The following is a 26,990-nucleotide window of genomic DNA, read 5'->3' as shown; positions in this document are numbered from 1 at the left end:
AAGTGTGTGACTTTTATGAAAAAATATGGGTTTTTTTGCATATTTTCTTAAAATTATCATTATGTAGTCACATAATGAGGCAAAAATATTTGCAAAGCAAAGGAGAGGGTCTGAGCAGCATGTACACAAGGAAGATTGACAGTGCTAAGACCCTCCTCCTGGCTCTGATTGGTAGTTTCCTATGGAACAGTGTATTTGTTCAGATGACAGCAGGACCACAGAGGAGCTTGATTTTTTCACAGATCATCTGTCTTATACTGTACTGTCAAGCAGTGGTGGGAAGTAACGAAGTACAAGTACTTCGTTACTGTACTTAAGTACAATTTTCGTGTATCTGTACTTTACTTAAGTAGATTTAATAATGGATACTTTCTACTTTTACTCCACTACATTTAACAGTAAGTATCTGTAGTTTCTACTTCACTACATTTCTATATAGCGTTTCGTTAGTCGTTACATCCAAGACGCATTTCAGTTTTTTGATTTGTTCGTTAATTTGAAAGTATCCAATGGCGAGAGCAGAATCAGTCCGCTGAACCAATCCAAAGCGGGAAATAACCATTAGGCCCTCCCTCAAGAAGAGCAGCACAGTACGCAGGACCTGCAGAATCATTAACTCCCAGAATGGAGTCCAAGGATAATCATCCTCCAGAAGACCTGCCCCACCCATGGCCTTATTTAAAAGATTTCTTTGAAATAACTGGGTCAAAAAACGCTTCCTGGAGATTCCAATGCCGCCTTTGCCTTCCCCGAAAGCATGAAATTCTATCTTTCAAAAATTCACCATCACATTTGAAAAAACATATTTAGGTAAGTTAAGTTGCTAAACGCTATCGATGTTAAATTAATTTGTGTTAGTGAAGTTTTATGTAATCTTAGCAAGCTTTTTGTTGAACTCGACTGCAGTAAATAAATACGATTACTGTATATTGTTATAAGCTAGCATGAACTTGCAAGTAACAGCATTGCTCATTAAAATGGTACATTACTAATTTATTAAAACTAAATACGATAGGTACACTTAATGACATTATATAAGCCGTTAGGTATTATGGTCGGCAAGTACTTTTACTTTTAATACTTAAGTAGTTTTAAAAGCTTGTACTTTCTTACTTTTACTTAAGTAAAATAATAATGTGGTACTTTGACTTTTACTTGAGTAATTTTTTGTCTGTGTATTTGTACTTTTACTTAAGTACATTGTATGAGTACTTTCTCCACCATTGCTGTCAAGACATAATGGTAATTTTAAATATTGAAAAAACATATTTCTTATAAAACTTACATGCCCCAGATTTAACTGGGTAAACCCAGATTGCAGCATCTAGAAAGTGAGTTAAATGTTTAACTGCCTTTGCACACCATTACCTTAACGAAGCGAAATACCAATACTTAACTGGTTTGGATGTGTGTTGAGGGCTAAAAATAATGACCAGAACGTCCCTATATGACATACCATCCATGTGCAAAAAGAAAATCCCTTCTGCAGGTTGTTTAGGACCTCGGTGCGATCACCAAGGAAACCGCACGTTTCAGCATGTTGCAAAGGAGTGAACTGAACGTTAGCATGCAGGCTGGCTGGAAAGGACCCCCTATAACAGTCTCAGCTGTTCGTCCCATTAAAAAGATTCTGACCTCCTCCCTCCCACTTCCAGTCACCAAATTTACAGTAACATAAACAAACTCTGGACGATGTCCCATGATTCTCCCAATTCTGCTGACATGGCCCTCCAGAGGACGGCGTCCAGGCAGCCATCCATCAGCATAGCTGATTACACGTTTTCAGACGGTCAAACACAACATACAGCAGGCCGATTGAAGAGGTCGTCAGGGAGCACAGTCTGTGAGGTTGTGTGTTTGATGGGAAGTTTACTGGGAGCAACAGCAGCTGCTCAGAGCCTGCAACCCGCCGCAGGCTACAGAAGCACATTTCAGTGTCATTTGGCCAGCACGCAGCGGTGGCAGCAGTATTCACAATCTTCATTCAAAGTATGTCAAGTGTGACGTAAAAAAAATAATCAAACGGAGGAAAAGCATGTTGGGTTTAAATGGAATAATGTAGTGGAAATAGAATAGTATTTTTTTTCCACGACAAATAACAGTTGAACAAAGCATAAAAAACAAAGAAGAATTTATTTGGAAATGTAAAGTTACTGTTTTCAACTTTTGATCAGGCAGTGGCCAACGCTGAGAGAATGGCAAACCAGATCCATGATGCTCTTTTTTATATTCTACCAGATTAAATATCCAGCATGGATTCTTTCATCTCCCTAAAACACAAGAGATGAATAACGCCATCCGACAAAATGCTTTCATGTGTATTTCCACTGCGTCTGCAGTGACAGATCAAGCATGATATATTCTTCCCTTTAACTAGATTACTTGCTCATTTCTTTCAGTTTTGCTTTTTAGCAGCAAAGCATGGTCTGCTAATCTTTCACGATGGCTCTTAGTGAAAATAAACAATAGCTGCCTTGTTTAGGAGCCTTTTTAAACCCAACTGTTCTCATTTGGGAAACTGTTTACAGTTCTCTGGTAAAGGCAGTTCGTGAAACAGCAATCATTCATCAATTTGGAGCATAAATTTGTGTTTGGTTGAATTCTTGGAAAAGAAGATAAAAAAAACATCCTCTATAAATGAATGAATACAGAAATTCTGCTCAGATCTTTTGTAAGAACACACATGGAGCTGATTGATAAAAAGTTGCTGGCTTTGCTGGTCTTTTAATTAACGCTGACTGCAGAAAGCTGCATGGATTCTACAGCCGAAGAGCTGCTGAGTAAAACTTTCTCTCCTTTGATTCTCTCCATCTCATCAATAGATCCTAATCAATACAAGGCTCCTGACTAATGAAACAGGACTAACTGTGACCTACATTAACAAATCCAAAAATAATCAAACTTTTCAGCTGAGGATTTGTTTTACATGCATCACAAGGTCAATAAAAACAAAGATGCAACAAGAAATTAGCCAGTGACCAGAACAGCCTGGTGGTGTAATTGTGACTAATTGTGACTTTATGGGTGTTTTCACATCTGATAGTGACCATAAACAGATGAAGGAAACAACACATAATCTCTGAAGAAGACACTGAGCTCAGCTTTCTTCACAAAATGTAAACAAAAATGGAGTGGAGTTAGATTTTGGCGGTTGTAGAATTTCTTTTTTGTCTTGGTTAAAAGAGAATCTATTTCTCCTGCTAGTAGGTTGTATTTACCCAGAATCCCCTGCGCTACAGTCCACTTCCTGCTTTTGGAGCGGTCCTTAGTCCTTTTGGCATTCACATGTGCATTTTGAACCACACCAGAGTTCACTTGAACCGAACCAAGACCTAGATTATAAGGTGTACCAGAGTTCATTCCCAAACGAATCAGACTTTCTAGGGAAACAAGCTAGAGTTTGATTAAAGCAGACTAAACAAGGCGAGCGCAGCCTAAAAGAGAGCAAGACTTTATTTAAAGGGCAGAAAATGTCCAGGAACCTTCATAGAGTGGAACATTACATATCTCATAGCCAAACATTAGCATGAATACATACATATTGTAATTTTTGGTATAATTGAAAACGACAACAGAGGCCGCTCCTCCAGGAAGCAATTGTTTCTCAATAGTTGAGGGTCCAGAGCCTCTGTACAAAGCAAAGCAAAGAACAAGATGCTGCTCTTTACCAGAATTTTGGGTAAATACAAGCTAAATCAAATTGAGTGTTGCTAATTCATCCCAGCGCTGCGTGTCCCGAGGCCGAAACATCGTCAGTGACCCCTCACACCTCCACCATGGACTGTTCTCCCTGCTGCCCTCTGGAAAGAGGTTCCGCAGCATCCGGTGCAGGTCCACCAGGTTCCGAAACAGCTTTTTCCCACTTGCCATCAGACTGCTGAACTCTTAACAGGACTGCACTCAAAAACTGGTCTCCACTTCATACCTTGCACATATACAGAGCTAAGTAACTTCCATTTTACTGTCAGTCCTGCACTTTATATTTTATATTCATATTTTACACTGTATTTTATTTTATTCTGGAATAACCTCACAACATTGGAACCTCAAAACATTGTCCTGAGCCGTATGCAACAAAATTTTGTTCTGTATACACCCTGTGCATGCAAAATGACAATAAAGTGAGTCTAAGTCTAATTTACGCCAATAGTACTCTTAAGTATGGAAGTTGTGACCCTGGAAAAAAAAGAGTCAATTTAGGGTATTTTTATGTGGCTAGGCATTGCCTTATTTAATAATATACAAAGTTGCCTTTCAAGGCAAGGTGAAATGTTTTTAATGCTTTTTTAAAAACATTTTTTAATGTTTGTAAATAGAAATCAGAGTTGGAAAAAAAGTCAGTATCAGCAGGTCAGAACTTTACAAGAACTGTAAATTGCCGATGAGTCTCACAATGATCCATACATGTCAAATAATAAAAAAATAAGCAGTGCAACAATATAAACGGTGATGTGAAGTACTTACAGTGATCCTCTCATCTCTGTCATCAATATTGACTCCGTCTTTCTTCCATGATATGGTGGGTTCAGGGTGACCGCGTGGAGGCTGGCACTCCAGGACGGCCGGCTCTCCAGCTGCAACGATCACATCTGCAGGGTTTTGCCTGAAGTCGTCTCGTAGAACTACAAGAAACGGAAAAGAAAAGATCGTTTTAGTGAAATACTGTGGAAAAAACCAACTGTGGTACAATTATTTCCATAAAAGAAGAGAGAAAAATCAACTGTTAATCCTTTTTAGCATGCTGTACACAGTGCAGTACATAGGTTTTTTTTTAACACCCATTTTGAAACGCATCTCTGCTGATGTGTTGCATGCAATGCAGACCAAATTAAAAGAAATTTAACCTTCCTGTCATTCAGGTACATAATAACTGTTCATCAGCATTTCTCATGGACCTGACCTTCGTTTTGGCTCATATAGACTTGCAAATAGAATAATCATGCACACACTCATACATTCAGCATATGCTCCACTTCAGTTCTCAATCATCACTTCTTCATCTTCCTCTGGCCCTGTATGTTTCTCTCTCCTGCAATCACCTAACATGAAATATCTAAATCATATTCATCCCCTTCCATTCTCGTCTTGGTAGGGACACAACGGCAGTTTTACTCGCATAGATTATACCAACTGGAAGGGATTAAACTGATTTAACTTTGGATTTTCATTACGAACCTAAAGGAGGGCGCCATGTTCTTAATCTCAGATCTGTTTTATTCATACCAGTCGCACACGGTGTGGATCTGACATGATGAACCGAGTGATTCTGGTGTTCATTTGAGAGCTTCAGTGAAAAATTGCAAACATGATCACAAGTCATCAGTTTACCTGCCTCATTTATATCACACAGTCTGTGTCATATTCTACTTTTATGAGTACTTGGTGCAGTAGTACGAGTCTCTTTAGAGTTAAAGATAAATTTAAGGCTTACAAGGACAGAAAGTGTGCACAAAGGAATAGGTTTATATCCACAGTTTGCTGTACTCATGTCAGTCCCTCAGCAACCCCAAAAGTTTTTACGTTAAGCAAAAACAAAAAAAAATCTCCCTGTATGTTCTGCCTGTGTCGGTATGTTCATGCACTTCACAGTGTTTTTATGATTTAAAACATATCACTTATGTATGTCTTAAGATTACAATATTTAAGACTTTAGGAGGAATTCATTGCAGTTTATCATCAAAACATTAAACTTCAGCTGTACACCTTTCTCTAAAACTAACTCACTTAATTGTTTAGAACATCTTGTTCACAATACTCCAGAGTCCACTATTTGCATCAACCGTGAAAATAAAAAACGACTCAAAGCTCAAGTGAAAGCATTGAACCTGCAGAACCCACCAGAGGAGCCATCAATGTAAGGAAAACTGAAAGTCAAATAAAATTCTCTCCATAAAGTTTAAATGTTGCTTTAGATTAACAACAACTAGAAATGTACCAAAAAAAGAAATAAAAAAAGATTCGCTAGCCAGAATTGGCCAGTGTGTCATCATGTTTAAGGCTAACTGGTGAAAAGGAGGGAACACGCTTAGACACGCTGACATATTTTAACACACTATACATAAGTGCTACCTGGTGGCAACAATAACGTGACTCTTAGGTGTAGAAGTTCATTTCAATTCAGGTTATTAACATAACACCAATTATTTTGTCCGTTTTAAGATCACATTTACAGCAACTGCTCACCCACTTTGTACTACAACATCTCTTCTCTGAATATATATAATTAATTACTGCTCAATACAGAACAGCTTAGAGAAAAATCTATTTTTCATGCTGTTCTCGCACTTTTGATTCATAAAGAAAAATCCAAGTTGGCTAAAATCGATATTAGCTGGTCAATCAAAAAAATGCACATTAGACACAATTCATCTCTAATGAGAAACGGGATTGTGAATAAAACATATTAATTCATTCACATATGCTAAAATATCTGGCCAAAAACAAAAAACCCATCCGCCTGTACGTTCTGCCTGGGTCTGTATGGTCATGCACTTCACAGTGTTTTTATGACTAAAAACATATCAGTTATGTATATTTTAAAGATTCTTAATTTTTGTTTATTAACAAAAATCCTTCAGTATTCTGATCTGTTGCTTTTAATTGCTCTAAAGTCATTTGTCAAAGTCAAATGTGAAAGTGAGGCCCATTGACAGACCCTTTGCTTCCTGACAGCCACCAAATTCTTAAAATCTTTACATTTTTTAGTAAGTCCGACTCTACTTGGTGCTTCCAGTAATGCTGACTTTTCAACTCAAGAAGATTTTTGGTTTTAAAAAACAAGAACAGCCCTTCATTGCATAATCACAACGATGCAATCGCAACCAAACTGGTGTTGATTTAGAAGAACACCACGATATTTCACCAGTGATACTCTACTAGAGTGGTGTGACTCATCTGCTGCGGGGGAGGCACGCCAAACATCCACACATCTATTCACAAACCACATGAACTGCAGTTGCATGATGGACGTCCTAGATTCCAGGCCCTTACTCAGCGCCCCAGCTGTGTGCTGTGTTCGTGCCGTGTGGTTACCAAAGGATCGAGTCATTCGGGAACGCGAATGTAAACACTAAACATCCGATCCATTAAAGCATCAACTCCATCTGAAGAAACACTCCATATTTGTGTCAGCAAAGCCAATCTGGTCTGAAGAGGATTACTGAACGAATCCGCAGCCTTGAGGAGCTAAACGAGCCAAACGCTTGAAGATGCGGGCTGCCAGCTCTGACTCAGATCATCCCATGATTGAGATCCACTTAAACATTCAAAATAAAGACTGGGCTCCAGTGTGGAGTGTAATGAATGCATTTTGGAGTGGTTTCGGTAGGTGTAACAATAACTGCACTCCGTCTCCACTCAGTGGGGGTCTCCATCACCCTATCACCCCGACCGGGCTAACTGTCGTTTTTTTCCTCATGGAAGGGTCCTTTGGGATAAGAAAAAAATGATAACTTGTAAAGGTAAACCAAGGAAAAAAAGAAATTACATGTCAAGAGCCTGAGGAATAGGGGGGGTATTGGCATCTTTTAGTGTTTACACCAACAGCACGGTGACCTTCATCCCCTCCCCATTGGCGCGCACTCCCCCCACCTCCTTGCCCTCTCTCCTCCTCCAAACCAACACCTCTTTGTTATAAACACAGCTGAGTACAGCACAGCAGACAGCCCTGAACATCTGCGAAGTGGAAAACAAATTCCTCTGGGATGGAGGCAGCCAGACGGTCTCCCAGACAGACAAACGGGTCTGGATCCGGATGCTCTGAACTCCTTTACTTGTCTAAGGCCGACCTGTGACGGAATGGCTTGCCTCTGGTCCTCTTGGATCAATCCAACTCTGATACTTCCTGTATCATAAAGACCTACATACCCTTTATGTGCCCCTTCTTGGACTCTGAAAGGGGCAGAAGGGGGGGGGAATTGCTGTCACACTCTATGCTGTCCTTCGAGTGTGTGGTGTGGTCTGTATCTGTGTTTAGGATAATGAGCCAACTCCACTATTCTGTCTCTTCTGTGAGTTTGCAGCTGTCCCCTAGCAGATAATATTTCCTGGGCTATTAACAGGAAAGCTAGACTCAGTGTGTGTGAATGCGTGTGCACACAGAGATGTTCATTTTGTAGTCTAATATGTGGAAATAGGCCACAGTCACAGGTCTCAGCATGAAGACGGCTCTTTGTCCATCTTGGATTTGCTCAAATATGCTGATGATGGGATGGAGCAGGGCGGATATCCGGACCTGGACAGATATCAATTTGCTTCGTCAAGGTAAAGGGATCCCTTCTGCACCCCATTTTCTCTTTTCATTGGTCAGAACAAAACACTTCTTGTCTCATATGACCGACAAGGCATGCTGTGAGACTGCTGACTCTGCACAAGACAAACGTATTTCTCAAAACACATTTTTAACATCTGCTGGGGTCTACTTAGGCTTTAATCAGCCATTCTCTACTAGTTTGTTCAGTAAAGACACCTTGAGCTCTCTCACATTCTGGTACAGTACCAATACTAACCCTCAGCACATTTTATGGCGTTTTTTATCAACACAAAAAACTAGATCGTTGTGAATTGAAGAAAGAATGAGCCATGGTTTTCAGATTTTCTAGTTGTTGATCTTCAGCCTGAAAGTTTTGCTCAGGCTTTTTGAAGCCTGAGCAAAACTTCTGTTCATCAGCAAAATGACAGTAAAAAAAAGCCGTGTTTCAACAGCTAAATAGTTTAACAATGACATCTTTCAGTCCAGTTTCCGTGCTCACCGCAGTACTGAGACTACCCTCGTCAAAGTATTCAAGGACATCCGCATAAATACAGACTGTGGAAGAACCACAGTGTTGGTTCTGTTGGACCTCGGCGCAGCATTTGACACGGTTGACCATGACATGTTATCAACATGTTCTGCTATGAAGATGGTGTTTTTAGGGCAATATCCAAAAGGAGTGAATCTGAGCAAGTGGAGTCCACAAGTAAAATTTGCCTTGTCAACAGATTCTCCAGAGTGACCATGTGCCTCTTGGCTGCTTGTCTGGTTTATTCCCTCCACTCTATTTCTGTTAGTTTAGGTGAAAAGACCATGTCTTGGTTTGTTTGCAACTGAGTTGTAGTACTTCAGTCTTGCTTCAGTGTTGTATTTAACAATGCAGCTCTCCACTTGTTCAACAGTATCCCTGATCAATCTAGAGCATGTGGGCAATACCTTTTCCAAAAGGACCACATGAGAAATGTGCATATGTAGCAGCACTTCTGAAATAGCATAATAACCCTTTTCAATACTTTTCAAAGACTGATGTCATAGTCAAATGCAAAAAAACAATAACTGTACCCAGTGTTTTTTGTTTCAGCTCATTTCTTGAAGTGCTTAGTGAGAACTCTTGCTCACTTTGTTCATTCGGCAGTGAAGTGACTTCAACAGCCGAAAGCCATATCTGACAACCTGTCGCCGGTAACTTTGGCCATGTACACACGGAGATGATTTTAGGTGTATCCGCTTAGGCTGTGCGTCCCACACGGAGCTGTTGTCTTGGGAGACCAGAAACGATCATTTTTGAAGCCCGGTTGGAACCATTTCAGAACTCCGTTGACATGTTTCTGTGTGGCCATGCGAGCTGCGTCTTTTTTTAAACAATGACATCAAAACTCCGTCACTTACTCTATCCCACATGTACCTCACTCTCATAAATAGAGTGAAGTTTGTTTTTTTCCTGTGATGTTTCTCTGACAGTACTACAGCATCACTGATTGGTCCGGCATATCTACTACAACCTTTTCCGTGGTGCTGCATCCTGTTGTGAGGATGCACATGTTTTATTAATTGTCTACGAAAATATACAGTGCACGTTTTTATGTATCACACGAGTCACATGATCAACAATCGGATGTTGCTAATGGCAAAAAAGACAACAGAGAGTGGTATGAGGATATTTTTTAATGACAAACTTACCCACGTATGATTTTAATTGCATTTTCTTTTAAATAGAAACACAGCTAGTGTGTAGTTTCCTTCTTATAAGTCAGTGCTGGCTACTTAGCTAATGTTTCCAAACTATCATTAATCAAATCAGTATCTGGCTTCAGAATGAATATAGTGTCCTGCGTCAGGGAAATTGCCACCACTGGGTGTGCTATAGTCTTAGTTTTGACGCTAAAAAGGCGACCGTCTCCTAAAGGTCAGCCGAGAGGGACGCTTTTAGTTCTGGAAACTCACCGGTTTCCAGCTATCCTCTGTCCACAGACACACAGCCAGCCTTTTCCACAGGAAATTGAAAGCAGATGTTTAAATGTCAAATTAAAATGAGATTCCTATGTTGCCCCTCCAACATTAATGAAAATGAAGACCTAATGCCACACGCAAGTCCGGGTGGGAAGATCAGATGAGCTTTATTCTGAGGAAATTAAACCAAGTAAAACAAGCTCCCCGCAAATCTGTGGACGGATACAAAAACACGCACCAGGGGAATTAAAGGTTTATCAGAAAGCAGAGGAAGTCAACTCAGCAGAGACGTGGAGCACGGCATGGGTCTCTCCTTTGGCTTTGTTCCCTGAATAAAGGACAGAGAAGGCTAAATGTAAAAGGGGGAGAAAAGTGAGTTATGAAACCGCTGAAAATGAACTGGAGAGAACAACAAGAAGATGAGGGAAAAAAATAAAGAAAATGTATTTGTGTCTATCCTCCAAGTTTCCTGGAAATATCTCAAGTCCAACTTTGAATGATTTTCAAGCTGTAACAGTTTGAGGATATTAGGTAAACATCATCAAATATTATGAAAGATTATTAGGCCACGACAAAAAAAAAAAACATACTAAAACATCAGATAGCACAGCAGACCCAGATGTTCATGCTCAACACTGCAAAAACACAAAATCATATCAAATAATTTCAGTGCTGATATATTAGTACACTTGAATAAGACAGAACTAACTTACAAGTAACTTTTCAGCAAGATATAGGAACATGCTTTATGCAAGAAGTGTTTAGTATTGATTATTTCACTTATATAAAGATATTTTTCTCCAAGTTATAAGTAGAATAATGAGATTTTTCATCAATCCTAAGGACTATTGACTTAAATCAAGCTTGCTGAAAAGTTACTTCTAAGTTAGTTTAATCTTATTTCAAGTGTACTAAGATATTGGCAGTAGAAACTACACCAAAAATACTTCGTAAAACTATATGTTTTTGCAGTTAAAGTGGTGCAATCCAGTTCTTTTTTCCAAATCCCTTAACAAAAATACTTTCATGCAAGTCAATGTGTCAATGAGGACAGTGGTATCCTCATGACAAGAGCTGCATTTTCCTTGACCATATACTGTAGTTGCACAATTTAACATTTTGAAAATTAATGGAAACACGCCAATTTCTAAAAAAAACTTTTATTTATTTATTTTTTTAAAATGTATTGGCGTTGGGCGTGCCGTGGTGGCGTAACGGTTAGTGCGACCCGTATTTGGAGGCCTTGAGTCCTCGGCGCGGCCGTCGCGGGTTCGACTCCCGGACCCAACGACATTTGCCGCATGTCTTCCCCCCTCTCCTTCCCTGTTTTCTGTCAGTCTACTATTATATAAGGGACACTAGAGCCCACAAAAATACCCCCTGGAGGGGTAAAAAAAAAAAATGTATTGGCGTTAGGAAAAGTTGGTTTTTCAGTCATATCAATTTGGTTTATTTCTCAAAACTTCAATGGAAATACTTTTTTCACATCACATGAGTCACATGATCAACAACCAGATGTTGCCAATGGTGCAAACCAGGAAGAAGAGGGCAACAGGAAGTAGTTGGAGGTTGATGGTGTGGTGTGATTGTTAAGGACTTATTGCATCAACAAGCATATTCACGTGTGAATTCCATTGCGTTTCTTACCAAATGGAAACACCACAATTGCAAAATTGTGTCTTTTTAACATTAGCATAATACAGCCAAAGTTTTGCGCACATTTGGAACGCAGCTAGTTAAAGGGTTAAGCCATGAAAAGAAAAAACAACCATGCAGGTATTCCTCCGTCCTGATTCCTCCTCAGCTTCCAGCTCACACCTCTCCATCTAACCACGTCGCATCTCTCGCTTTGTCTTGAAATTTCTCACCTCCCCCTTGGACATGTGACCTCGTTAGCCTATCCGTTTCTTAGCTCACGTAGACGTGCATGAAAGACGGCCTTATGGCGTTGGCGTGTTAGCCCCCCAGGGCTGGCTGAAAGATCGTTGCAGGTGGATCACTTGCCAGCGGGGTGTGCGTAGAAAGCATGTCTGTTTGCGGAGTTTTCCCGGAGCTGTGAAGATATTTTAAGACTCTAACAGTACTTTGAAAAAAAGAAAAGAAAAAAAAAACTCTTCTTCCCCCTCCTCCATCTTATACCCTTCTTCTCCCGACCTCTTCACCAGACGGATGAAACTGCTCGGAGTGAACACTCGACTCCCTCTCTCTCTCTGGCTCTCAGTCCTTCATTCTGAGCCCTTGGCCAACTTGCAGACACTCTACACCAGTAACAGAGTCTTGTACAGAGGATTATACACATAAACTTTACACGCACAAACGCAGAAATAAAACTGACAAGAAAACTGAAATAAAAGCTGACATACCAATAAAACCCTCAAACATGCTCCACTTGTGAATGTTTTGTTCTTTTATGATTCACTTTATAGTTTTTGATAATATGTCCAGATTCTGCACGGATAATTGCTCTCCACAGCAGATGCTTTCTGTGCGTCGATGACACTTCATAGGTCACATCTGTAAATTCGCGCCGGTTTGAAGTACTTGAAAGTCTAAGGTGGCTCTTTGAACTTCAGATATTTTGCGGAGACCTGTAAATATGTCAGCGAGAACAGACAACATCGGCACCGACGCCCTTTAGGGGTCTGCACCTGCATGCTCCAGATGCTATGAGGTCACTGTTCACCTTCAGTGCATTATGTCACTGGGCGGAGTCAGGATGGCCAAGTTTATGCCTGTAGGAACCGGCATCTGTGAATTGAAAACATAAAAAAGGAAGGAAGTAGCTGTGGTGTAGCATTAAGAAAAGAGCTCATACACGAGCCTGATTGACACCGCTTAGACTCCCGTATTTTTTGTCTGCATATTCCAGTTAATAATTAATCGATTACTAAATTAGTTGGTGATTATTTTAACAATAGATTCACCACAATGTTTCAGCTCTATATATCTCATTTTGTTGCCAATTTTAAAAATCTACAATGTACATAAAAAAAGTTACATTATTAGAAAATTGATTTTTTGTTTATGTGGAAATAGTTTTCTGCTCAACTGTGATAGCCATGCTCATTTCATGTAGTCTTTTGAGACAAACGTAAATGACAATGCTGAGAGAATGCTATTAATTTAAGAGACAAATAAAAATAAATGTAATCGTGGGAACTTTCAAATTAGGCCGGACTGTAGCGTGATGAGTGAACATCAGGCAAATGTACACTTGTGGTGCCCCAGAACGGCTCCAAGGAATAGACCATAACTGTTTCCTCCTAGGATTTCAGGAGTGCTGGTATCCAAGAACAATTACACACTACACTAAGACGCGCTTTTCATCACGTACGCACACACCACTGAAAGAAAATTTTGCCCCCAGCCGAACAGACAGAGAGACCATTGAGTGGCTGTGTTTGTTTGAATGGTCATAAGTCGTCTCGTCAGGCCTGAAGAGAGCGAGATGGCATTTTGGCAGACAAAGCCAAAGGCACCAAGGGCAGCGGGGAGGTAGGTTTACGCGAGCGACTGAGTGACCGGCTAGCTTGGCACCTCATAGTTCAATAAACAGTGATTGTCTGATTAGAGTGCTGCTGGCCGAGTGGGAGTTGGAGTGAGGCAGAGAGGAGTTGAGAGCTCGAGCTGCAACGGCTAAAATATACAAGGCAAAGCAAAGCGTGCGGGGAGCAACACGCTGACTTTCTCAAAGAATGTTGCAACAAATAAGGGGGGGAAGAAATCTCATAAAATCCTGATAGGAACACCCAACTAAATCAAGACTGTGCAACAACATCTGTATGAAATTATCACATTTATATTGAGTGATTAAAAAATACTGACAAGCCCTGTAGTTTTGGGAGCTTTTAAAAGATTAGCATGTAGATTGAGAATACACATGAAAGGGCTTACTGCATGTACTGGGTAAGGAACAGTCTGATTAGGTAAAGGCCAAGTTCAATAAAAATTCCACATTTAATCACAAGCCTAAGTGCCAATGGAGTTACATTTTGTTTCCATTCTTAAACAGTGCTTTAGCATAGCAATAAAAACAATAATGAAGGAGATATAGCTGGGAGAGAGAGAGGTAAAACATTTTACAAGCAGAGAAATTACCCCTATTTGCAGCACCTTCATAAGAGAAGGCATACACCTACAGCGGCACAAATATCTGTTATAAAAGCAAGATGTTTACGATTATGTCCAAACTAGGCAACAAAGGTTTTATTGGTTGCAGTTTTTAGACACAGAAAGTCTCACAAACCAGAAGGAGCTTTCCTTTTTAAATGTGGTCCCAATATCTCCCAGGACGGGGAGAAACGGTAAACCTCGGTTCAATTACAGCCTCTAGCCACCAGCTAGCTAAACACAGACACAAGGCAGCAGTGTGATCATCTCTAACCAGTAAGCAGCCAGTCCAAAAGTCAAAAGTGAACTGTCTTTACCACTAATAGACACATCATAGCTATTTCTACCATGTCAGGTTAATAGCACACTTGGGAGTGGATCCTGTTCCTGAAAGACCCAACTTATTCAGTAACTAGCCAACAAGCTGCTTTCTATGAGCCTCTGAGCTTGATTTGGGCTGCAGCTTAATGAAAGAGAGCAGAAGTTTTAGCAGATAACAGGGGAAGTGAACAGAGTACAGCTGTCAATCAGCCTGATGTACACCCTCTGCCTTCCTTTCTACTATGCTACAGCTAGTTCCCCACAGTGTAGCCTGCTGTGAAAGCTAGCATGGCAATCGATAACAGCAGATAAACAGTTTTCCTTTAACGTGAGGTTGTTTCCCCATCATTAGAACAGCTACAGTATGTACACAAGCATAATTGACAGCGCTAAGACCCTCCCCTGGCTCTGAATGGTTGTTTCTGACATAATGATGTATTTCTGCAGTGGGACCACAGGGAGAAGGCAGAGGAGCTCTATTTTCACAGATTATTTCTCTCATGTTATACTGTCATAACATAGTGAAAGTTTAAAACAATATGTAAAAACCTATTTTTATAAAAGTTACATACTGCAGCTTTAAATCCCCCTACCTCCAACAAAAAAAAATGCCATAAAAAGAACTCAGAGTCTATTTTGAAATATATTTTTTGTTCCTGTGAGGTTTTAAACAGCCCAGCTCACATTGTGTCACTCGCTGTTTTCTGACAGTATCTCACTGCGAGGCGACCTCCCGTCTGTGTGGGGCCTCGCATCTGCAGGGATGAGGACCTTATTAAAACAATCTTGCCAATTAACATTCCTGGCTCTTGGAGCTCCGTCAGCTCTCCCACTCGAACTTAACCCCCTTCGTCTCGTTTTTATTATGACAAAGCAACCGCGTGGAATCCGGAGCAGCGACGACGGCGTTAAATGGGGGGGAAACTAGGATGCGAGGAGACGGCTTGATTTCCTTCCTGCGGAAGTGAGATCTGTGTAGCTGTCTGTTTTAACATGCATGCTTGTTTGCCTGCCCATCTGTGTAACCGTGTCTTGAAGAAGAAGGGGGGAAAAAAGGCACAGAACGTGCAGATGCATAATGGATAAATGGATTAGCTGCAGTCAGGATGGCACAGTCATCGCAAATGCTCCCAACAGAATGACACGCTCTCATTTGTGCAGCAGGGAGAATAACTCAGGAAGGTGTTCTGAGACAGGAACATGCACGCTAGCTAACTCTACCCGGCCACTGCAGAAATTCAATTCATAAACACAGCACACTTTTCCTGCAGAGTGCCGTTTGACCCGCGGCTCGCCCCCCTCGGATCGTTTCGGAGTCCAAACATCTGCTGCGAGTCTTTTTCACTTTGCTATTATTCCGAGATCCCACGGCCAGATAACAGGACATTCCTCAGCCTCTTGCTCATCTTCTCAAAACAAAGATATATTATCTACAAACAGTGGAGACCGATGCAGCGGGATTAGATAGCGGTGCTGAGTAAACTGCAGCGGGGCAACGGCAACGGGATCCTGGTGTGGATGAGGTGAGACGCTTAAAGTCTGCGCCCGCTCGCTGCGGGTCAAGTGGATCCCCGAAACGTTTACGTGCCCCCAACCTTTATTTCTTTAAGTCACAATCACCTTCTCGTTTATTTTGATTTACATACAGCAAGATAAAGTACAGCTGAAACTTATGATTGTTTTAGTAACCAATTAATTATTCTTTTGATTAATTGAACACTAAATTAGTTTATTTCAGTGATCAATTTATTACGATTAATCGCATTAATCGTTTCAGTCCTAACAAAATAATGCATCCCTGAAATGTTTAGGCATCTTCAACTTTTATTTCTTTACGTGACAACCACGTTCTCATTTGTATTATATTCATTTTGAATTACATATTGCAAGATAAACCAACACAAAGCACAGCTGAAACAAATGATTGTTTTAGCAATCAATTAATTATTCTGATGAATAATCGATTACTAAATTAGTTTATTATTTCAATGACTGATTTATCACAATTAATTGTTTCCGTTCTAACACACAATAATGCATAATTGTGGATTGCATGGAAAATAGATAGTTCTTAATGGTGCTTTTTTTAATGCAAGTCCAAAAAAAATGTAGCATGCATTTGTAATTACCACCTCTACTCTGATGCCCAGAAATAAAATCTAAAACATACTGGTTATGCATGCCATGCATACCAAACCAATACCAATGTTAATATATTGTACATCCCTACCAGACATCGCACCTAAGTGGCTAAAACTAAGCGTCCTTTATAATTGCACTGAAAGATTTTAGTTTACTGGCTAAAATGATGATTGTGATTGTAAGTATAATGACATTTTTAAGTTTATGCATCATATAGCTCACCCAAACTATTTTATTAGCTGTTTTTTTGGGCTGTATCTGACTGATTCGTGCTTACAAAGACCCAGTACAGATGAGGTGTTGTGATGTTTCTACACAGGCTTAAACTCATTTGTTTCAGACATTTTTGAAGTCTTCCCTTCAACTAAGTCATGCTAACACACTTCCTTTTCCTAACTTGATAGCAAACAGTAGGAGTGAGTGATGGCTATGGATAACAGTGTCCTGGTTGGGAAGGGACCATAAACTGGGATTACATCAGCTGCAGTTGTAGGGGGTTGGGTTTGGGTTGGAGGGTGTAATATGATAGTGTCTGTACTGAGGGAAATCGACTGGCGCAGAGGAAAATGGGGAAGAGAAAAAAAAAACACAAGGGGATCCAATGTAATGTTACAGCCGATCCCTCAGCCTTTCGTCATGGCCACTTTCATTTCCACCATGCTGATCCCACTCCAATCACTTTACCAGGCGCAGGGGAGGCGAGAGAGCAGGCAAAGCCGGTGGAAGAAGCACACCCAGCAGAAGAGGTTGCAAAGGTTAAATAAAAGTAAAGAGGTTGGAAGGTCTGCCTCAGTTCTAGGGAATGGGAATGTTAAAGAAGGTGAGACCAGGCAAAAACCGATACTGGACTCCAGGCATGCGCCGCTGCTACTGCCCTGAAACTGGGCACATCTTTCTCTGATCAGCTGCCATCCCCATTCCAATGCTTTCCACATGGACCTTAAACTCTCCCAGCTGGAGCATGAGAAGATGAAAAGATGCCCCATAACCCTATCCAGGGACGGGATCTGTTACAGTGGGAAGCGATAGCCAAACGAATGGGGCGAGGGAATGCCGTCGGATATAGTACACCAGAAAGAAACGGAGTTGAAATTTCATCTTCAACACTTGCCAAAGGAGTGGATGCATTCTCTGGGAAGATCAAGGCCAACACTTTGGCGCTATAGCTTTTCACTGCCACTTGTCAACTTGTTCAACACGCAGAATTAAGCACCGCTTACGCCGAGGAGAAAAGTTCTGTGATTGTGCCAGAAATGGCTCTGATCCCTGTGAAACGGAGAGAGGAAGGTCAAAAGGCGGCGAGGAGTCCCAGGTTCTCCAGCCGTGACGTTTTATCTGATGGTGCACAGACAAAGAGAAGTGTCATTTTATAGTTTTTACTCCTTTGTTTTATAGAATACTTTGCTACTGTTAACATGCCTTAAACATCCTAGCAAGTTGATTTATGTTGATGCTCCCCAGGGTTCAAAGCCCAGACCGGCGGCATGGGGAACGTATGCCGCCGCAACAAACGTAACTCACAGAGAACTCCAAAATATCAGCTAGATTTATTGGAGCAGAAAAAGAAATCCTTTTCTTTTTTTTTCTCTTGCTCTTCTGCTGTGCGCGTCTTGCATAGCCTCGCAGAATTCAATCCTGGCAACCTGAGAAGCCTGGAGCCCGGCGAACACGGAGGAGTATCAAGGCGCTTTTTGTGCAAACATATTTTGAGTAGGGATTTAGGCTTGTTAAATTTATTTCACCCTGAGTTCTAACTCAAACTTTTTCCTCTTTCTGTTTCGACTTGGCAAAGTTTCCACGACGTTTGGATTTCAAAAGTTCATCCCAAAATGAAAGTCAAGAAAGTTTTGGCTGACGCAACTAACCCAGCTGTCCTAAAAACTGGCACCATGTAGTCCTGTAATTATGGGATGTTGCTTTAATAAGAAACTGCCACGGATTTGCAGTGAACTTTCATGATGATGCCATAATTATTCATACCATTTCAGTATTTCATCATGTAATGACAACACATTTTCCAACACAACCAATTGTGGATTTTATGTCGTAGGAAAAAACAAATGTGTTTGTTTATCACACAACATCCCCTAAAAGGCACTAAAGTTTATTGGAGCAAAGTCTGATATTTGGTGATAGCATATACCAAGATGTTAGTAGAAAACAATAATAAATAATAAGAGATAGAGACGAAATTTCAGCTCTTATAAGTAAAAACTTGACCGGACGTTACATCGTCATATTAAATGCTGCTCTCATGTCTTTATCAGTCCTTTTCCCTGCAGATTATCTCTATAAAACAGACTGATGGTTCGCCAAAACATCCACATATAAAAAATTCATGTGGCTGTGTAATCACATAAAGCATGGAAAGTATGATGTGGAGCTGTCAGCTTCACAACAACTAAATATTGAACCGCAGCTGTATGCATGTTGAAATTCAGAGGAATTGTCTCCTTCTTCTTCTTAAATCTATTTTTTTTCTCCAAAGAGTTTTTGCGGTGCTAGTGGCTCGTATTTTTTGCGACAGTAGGCAGACAGGAAGGAGGGGGGAGGACATGCGGCAAGGGTCGCCGGGACCGGGAGTTGAACCCGCGACATCTGCGTCGAGGCCTAAGCCTGAACCACCACAGCACACCCCCTTGTTAAATCTTGCTAAATTTTGCTATGAATTGTGCCTTGAAAATACATGATACCGTCCCTTTAAGCAACCAAGTTTTGTCCCTTTCTTTGTGTGTTGAAACCCCTTCCTTTCTTCCCCCTGAAAAACAAGTTTTTGTCCTGTAAATAAAACACCTGCAGCAAGAAGGAACATATTCCTTCCTTCCATCCAAAGCAGCGAGGTTAAAACTGAGCAGGTTTTTAGAGAACACCACAGATGCCATTTCATACTTTTTGTGCAGCTGTGTGTCATTTTGTCTTATTAAAGACAAGAGGAGCCCATCTGGTACTGGGGAAAAGGAAATGTAGGAAATGGAGAAGCAATGCGAAAGGTTTGGGACTGGAGGTCGGGAAGCAGCAGAGTTCAGGTTGGTAGCAGATGTTTGAGTTTGTCTTGAAGGGGAAATGCAGAGGTGTGTCATTTGGACCAGTAAAGAACATGTAACAGGCCCAGCAAAGACTGAACTTTAAGTGGAAACTGAAGCTAACATCACTCCTTCCCAGAAGCCTCACAACAACCTGTCCTGCTGTGAAGAGCGTCTTTGTGTGGCACACCAGATGCAACATGGCCGACTAGAGAACCCTACAGAAAATATTAATGACTCCATCCACCCTTTCCACGCCATACGGCAGCATCAGTGGGCTTTAAGTTCCCCACCAATCTACATTCCAGGTGAGGTTCAGCAGGTGATTTGACTAGACCTCAATAGTCAAACTAGACAGCTAAAAAGGTTTTTGCTTATGGCTGAATCCCAGTTGTGCTTGTGCACTCAACATTATTGTGTAAATGCATTTGAAGTCTTATTTAGTTAAACAATTAAATATTTGATTTGATTTTATGTAAAATAAACCTAGATATCAATGATGTTCAATGAATCCACCCTGGTTTAGAATCAGACAATTTTGTCTTGATTGACTGTGATTAGTGCTCAGCAAAACTCTCACTATGATTAGACCATGAACACATCGTGAGTTTGTCATGATGTGATGCTCCAATCACACAAAATATGATTTCAGTATGAGTCCTCTAAAAATCAAATTAGAGACGTTATGGTTTCATGCAGAAATGGGGATCATCCCAAAATTACTTCATTTTCTATTTGGAGTCAAAACTGCTCTGTCCCTCCTTGGAAGTTGTGATGTTGTGATTGCAACTATTAATGCAGATTCACTCATCTTTCACAAATTTTACGTGGATTTGTAATTTTCACCCATTGCCACGACTTCCTGTTTCATAATGTCTATTGAAAGGGGAACCTTCAAGATGTGTGACGCTACACGTTAACATTTTGCCTTTTGTGTTTGTGTGTGTGTGTCGGTGAAAACCATTTTGAGATGTTCTGTAGGATTTGCTTCTACTTTGTTGTCAGGATCTGTGTTTTTCTGTGTTCATTTAGAGTGTTTTGTGTCCTTGAGTCTCTTCATTGTCCTGTCCTCCCCTTGATTGTTCCCAGGTGTGTCTCGTTTCTGTGATTACCCTCCCGTGTATTTAACTCCACCTGTGTTCCTTGTTCCTCGTCGGGTCCTCGTCAATGTCGAGTCTAGTTGTCGTTGTCAATGTTCAGTCTAGTCGTGGTCAGTGTTTCCTTGTGCCTGCTACTTGTTGCTGGACTTATTTACCATTAAAATCATCATTTTCATCTTACCTGGGTCCGCTGCCTCTGCCTCACACCCGCACTTCCTGACATTTGTAAGCAGTTCATGTTAACTTGAATGATCAAATAAAAAATTCTTCCTTTGCACTTTGACAAAGGAAGAATTATCAATGTCTTCAGTATAATGATATTTTTTAATTTTGTATTGAGGGTGCCATATCAAGAAGGTACTTAAAAATGCTATTTGTACTTTAAATATTAAGTATGCTAAAATACTGTCTGTTTTGAGAAAGTTATAAGAAGCTATTTCCAACTTTACGTAAGAACATGTTATGGCAAAAATAAATAATGTGGAACTTTGACTTCAACTTTTTGAAAAAGGAGCTGCAACATCAGTAATCGTAGGCCGCAACAATCACAAAAATTATTGCAGCATCCAGGAGGGAGACTGACTGCTGTCTCTACCAAGGAACCTGTACCACATATTTTAATTGTATTTATTGTAGAATTTTAAAAAGTCCCCAAAAATCAAACAACTAGTCAGAAGCACCATGAAAAATATAACTGAAGAGAATCAATGTCTGCCAAAAAAGGAATGAGATGTTTCCAGAATTTACAGAAGCACATACTTATGCACGCTGAACCAAATGGTGCACTGCAGTCGCTGAGCAGTGCATCAGAATATAAAACAAACAACATGAAAGCCTTCTTTAAAACTGTTCGCTGTAAAAAACAAACAAAAAAAAAAAGATGATGAAACCTTCACAAACGTCGTCATATTCCACAGGATCTCCTCAGCAAACCGGGCGTCCTCGGCGTTCACACACTGGGATTCGGTGAACAAACTTCCACTCCGCTCATCACGTATCCTCTGAGATAAGACAACGTCTCTCACATGGAAAGACAGTTCATCACAAAACGCTACCACTACACCTCCAATCTGAGCTCATCATCAAACAAACCACTGTTTAGCTACAGCCGAGACCAAAACATGCCAGCAAACTGATGAGAAGATGCTGAGCAGCCGAAAAGCTACATTGTGCTCAACAAAGAAGGAGAAGCAGATCAAGGCCAGGATGTGTTGGGGCTTGTTGGCCCTCTGCAGTAGCAGATGAGGGTGCTCAAGTTGTTGTGAAGCAGGAAATCAGAATTCAGACCAGTTCACTTCATGTGGGTGACCATCAGGATGAACCAGAGTTGAGTTCTCATTGGGTTAAAAAAAACAACAACCAGAGTCTCTATTGTCTGAGTTTCCACCTTCTTGTCTCTACCAGGCAGAGATAGCATCAGGGCAAACCCTCTGTGGCTTCCTGGGACCTCAGAGAGCCTGTGGGAGGCAACGCACCTGCGTAGCAGACAATGGCGAACCATCCCTTAGGTTCTGCTGGTCTTTGAAGTGGAGCTCAATACCCTGGGCCTTCTTTTATCACACGCATCACTCTGTGGTTTTTGGTAAGCGGCCTTTGTGTTGGGGGAGGGCTTTGAGATGAGAAGACAAGAGCTTTTGAGGACGCTGGAAGGTTCATTTGACCAGCAGTTCCACATCAGACAAGGTGCATACACAAAGACAAAACTGCTAGAACAATTTATAACACTTTAAATTATTAGGGGTATCAACGACTACAACTTTAAAATTGTGACCCTTTTGATGGGTCAGATAGACTGAAGAAATTGTAACAGCAGCTGCGAAAGGGGAATGGGTGGGGGCCCAATTTCATTTTCAGTGTCATGGGACCCAAGATTCCTGGTGGCGCCACTGTATCCTACAATACTGTGCAAAACACAATTCATGAAGTCTTTATTGTTAAAAAATTTGTTCAATTCAATTGAATCTAATATGTTACTTCATCTTATCTTGAGAGATGGATTAATTGAACAGCTTTAATAGTAAAAAGGAAGCGAGTTTGGAGGTGAAAAACATTTATGGAGCTAAGAGAATCATGGAAGATTTCACAAGAGCTTAGGTGTTTGGATTAGGACTGAAAACACAACACAGTCACCAGGTTTACACCAGACACTTCTTACCATGTTCATTCTGTAGCTTCAGTCGCTATTAAACAAGCATTTTCAGCGTAAAGTAGCTGCAAAACATGACATCGTTTATTGCAGTGCATTTCCTCATGATTAACTTCATGAATTATTCACTGGCAGCTGATGGATGTACTTTCTCCCAATCAACCTCCTCGCATCTCCATCAGTTACCTCTCTTCTTATCCATTTAATCTTTCCACATGTTCACCTCAGCACTCTTATCAGTCCTCTCAGCTCCATTTGGTGTGATGTAAAAAAACAAAAACATTGCTTTGGAGTAAACACTAGAAGAGGAATAGTGGAGCTTGTGAAGCTAGTCTGTGAATGACAGGTGTTAGACTCAACACCTCACCTCTTTACAAGCCAACAACAAAAGCCAACCGAGTCTAAGCCCTGAGGAGTAGACAATGAGGATGCCGTGTGATGTTCCAGAGTCATTTCTGTCATCATCACGGGGATAAAAACCTTACAGTCCCGGGGCCTGACCTGCTGTCTGTCACCGTCTCTTTTCACCCACCGTCTGTAATGACACATCACTGGCGCTGGAAGGGGTTCTGACTGTACACCGGCGCAGTTTTGCCGCACTCGCCCGAGCGTGATGCTTTAAGTCACCGGAGACTGAGGCTGTCAAAAGAGGCTCATCCTCTGTCACGATGACAGACACGGCCGTACAGGACGTCCGACATGAGTAATGGACTCTGTGGAGCCTCCCACACACGCACACGGGGGATTTTTAACCGACATCTTGTTGCCGTTTGACACTGTTAGTAGGAAAAATAACTGGAGAAGAAAAGTCATTTTTAACTCAATCTGAATTGAGGTTCTGATAAGTCGTCTTTTACCAATCTGTTGAAACATTGGTCTGTTAGAGATTCTTATGATACTTGCAAAAAATGTAAAACAGAATTCTTTGTTTACTGAAAACAAACAAAAATAAGCAATTATTCCTCCACAGTCAAAAATATTCTGCTATATTTTTTTGTGATCAAATTTTTATTATTCTTTGTATTTAAGTACAGATACCCAAATGTACTTTACAGAAGCACAAGGTGCTGAATAAGAATATATATATATGTACAAGAGGTACAAAAAAACACAAATAACATAGAAAAGGGATATAAAGAAAATAATAAATATATTCTACTATATTTATTACAGCTACAGTAGAGGTCAGTGATATGGACTATTACTCCTTTTTTTAACGCAACTGTCTGGTTGTCATTCATGTCACAGTAATTAAAGCCCCACAAACACAAATGCTATTTTTGAAAAACATTCCATTTGTATTATGTTTTTTCTGGACACCGGTCACATAGAAAAGTATAATTTGTGTCACCAAACAGCACACATATTTTCAAATTTATTGATATCATCGTTACTCCCGTTGAAATGCTAAAAAATGGTTAAAACTAAATCTCAACAATACATATAGTTTTGGGGGATTTTTAAACATCAATTGGAATTTATTGTGATGATAAATCAAAATTCTTATGATAAAAAAAATGTATCACGATAAATTAGAAATGATAAATCCCCCCTTACAGTGGCTAAGGATTACAGTCAGCTAATAAACAGACATGCACTTCATTGCTCACAAACTACACTTCAAGTTTTTTCAAACTAAGCTATTTCTTTAGGCCAAAAGTATTTTCAAAGAGTTGAATTTGCTTTAAACGCCTTCTTTCAGCCAGCTGACTGGCAGGTTAAAGGTTCTGCTGAAAACCGTTATCGCTTTCTGTGTTATCCTATTAACTGACCTTAAAATGTAAAAATAATTTGCAGCTTTTTAAAACTTTAAAAGAATAATGGTTTGCCTTTTTCTTCTTAAAGAGGATATAAAGAAATCCACAAAAGCAGAACTTAATCAAACTTAATTAAATGTATTATAAATCAGGATACAAAAACAAACTAAACAGATTGAATTATTTCCTAAACAATAGAATGTGTACTTAGTTCACTTTGATTCACACATTTCTGACAGAAATTGGGGTTTTAAAAAAAAAAATCTGTCGTACAAGATTTACTCGCTCTGCCCCAACATCTGTGCTTCCAAGTCAGGCCGCCTTAATGAGTCTCGTTTTACAGGAGGAAATAATGAGCGCAAACCCGGGGTGAAAATGTTTACCGGTCCAGATGAAGCTTATATATATGTAAAGAATGAAGACCTGACCTGATTTTATTCCCCACTTTACCTTCTAGTTATTTTCCAACCTGAAGCACAAAAACAGCTCCGACTGAGTCAGGGCTCAAGGCCAACCGCAGAATCCAACAAAATCTCACTGATACAAAACAAATGACTTTTCCAGCAATAAGAATGAAAGAAAGCAGAATGGATCCAGAAAACAAATGAAGCACAATATCAGCTTCCTGTGTTGGCTAAGAGATGTTTCACAGAGTCCTATTCGCTCAGAAACTTTGCTTTTAACATGGCCCTCCGTTCTTCTTCTTCTGCTTGTAATGTGGCAGATCTGCGTGTCACACAATCACAACAATCTGGCAGAAATTATGCGCCGCCGCTAACAGAAAGCGTTATTCACAAAAAGGGTCAGATAAGGACAGCTGGTGATCAACTTGAATATTGTAGTAAGAGCAATCCACGGCCACTCTATGGGAGGCAGAGGAGGAATGCCCAGCCTGGAGAGGCCCTCCACCTTCTCATCTGTCCACTAAAAGCCCCCCGATGTCTCTGCCTGGCCCATGAATCCCCATCCACCCACGCCCTGCATGAGCCCGTAATGAGTCCACAGGGCTAATGGATGCAACAACACAATTAAAGTCAGAAAGGACTCCTCACTCCAATGTGTGCGCGAGCATTCAAGAGACTCCTCATTGTGCTGGTGTGTTTCTGTACTCTACCATGTCAGCCTGACCACTTGTGCTCGGTGGACGTGTGTGAGAACAAAGGGGAGAAGCTGCCGCATACTACACTGCGACCTACGGCCCGAAGGCCCGGATGGAAGAAAGCAATTTCTGGCTTGCACTTAGCTTCTCTGGCACAGAAAACCTGGCAGGTCGTAAAAAAAAAACAAAAAAAACAAAAAAAGCACGAAGGCCACGAAGATCCAGGTTGTCCCGTTTTTTGACTTGAGGTCCTGACAAATGTGAAGAAAGTACAAACCTTTTCTTCAGCAGAAGTAAGAACCGTAAGCCGTATTTCCACTCCAAAATGCCAGCTTTAGTTTATAATAATTTACAATAACAGCTTCACAGAAGCAATGCTTCCTTCCAAATGCGCTGTGTGAAAGTTATATTTCCTTCACAATGTCAAATTTGTGGTGGCCCTGATGTATTCTTTTCATTTTCTCTCTTTTTGTCAAGGCAGGAAGAAAGATTATTCCAGCTGCAAAGAAGCGGCATTCATCAAATCAGGAACAAACTTCCAGAAAACTGCGAAACAGTCAAATCCCAGTTCCTATGAATCACGATTAAAAACTTATGGTTCAAAAAAAGTTGTTTTTGAACCATAAGAAATCGAACATTGACCAACATATTTGATGTGTATTGCTGATTTTAATGATGCCACTTGACAAAATTGGTTTTTACAGCTGTTGATTATATGGACTATATGATGTTTTCACAATGTAAAGAGCTCTGAACTGCCATATTGTTGAAATATTCTATGGAAATGAACTTGATTGATTGATTGACAGATCTCTTCTTGCCTTTTGCCACTTCTGTCTTCTATTATTTCATCATTTTTCCTCTTTCCTTCCTAAAAATCAAGCTGTAAAAGTGTATTAACTAAAATATGCCTTCTTGTTTAATATGAATGCACAGAATGAAATACCGGCAGGTCCACAACTTCCTGGACTAAGTTAAGTCTAAGTTATTCTCAAAAGATAACTTAGACTTTAACGAAGAAGAAGAAAGCAAGTAATTGGCCATAAATCACAGCAAATTGGCCACCGTTTAACCTCTTCCGGTCCCACAGA

At 40.4% G+C, this 26,990-nt stretch overlaps 1 protein-coding gene across 5 annotated transcripts in view; it reads right to left on the bottom strand.

The window, feature by feature from the left end:
• Positions 1-26,990, bottom strand: part of robo1 (roundabout, axon guidance receptor, homolog 1 (Drosophila)) — a 321,573-nt gene that overhangs the window by 58,655 nt on the left and 235,928 nt on the right. For all 5 annotated transcript variants that reach the window (XM_028045383.1, XM_028045381.1, XM_028045385.1 and 2 more), the window contains one exon: positions 4,465-4,622. In XM_028045383.1, the coding sequence (XP_027901184.1) occupies positions 4,465-4,622 (158 nt within the window). The remainder of the gene's footprint in view (positions 1-4,464; positions 4,623-26,990) is intronic.

Source organism: Xiphophorus couchianus, chromosome 18 (assembly GCF_001444195.1).
Source record: "Xiphophorus couchianus chromosome 18, X_couchianus-1.0, whole genome shotgun sequence".
Taxonomy (NCBI): domain Eukaryota; kingdom Metazoa; phylum Chordata; class Actinopteri; order Cyprinodontiformes; family Poeciliidae; genus Xiphophorus; species Xiphophorus couchianus.
Note: the sequence above shows the minus strand (reverse complement) of the source record. Positions and strands in the feature narration are given on the sequence as shown.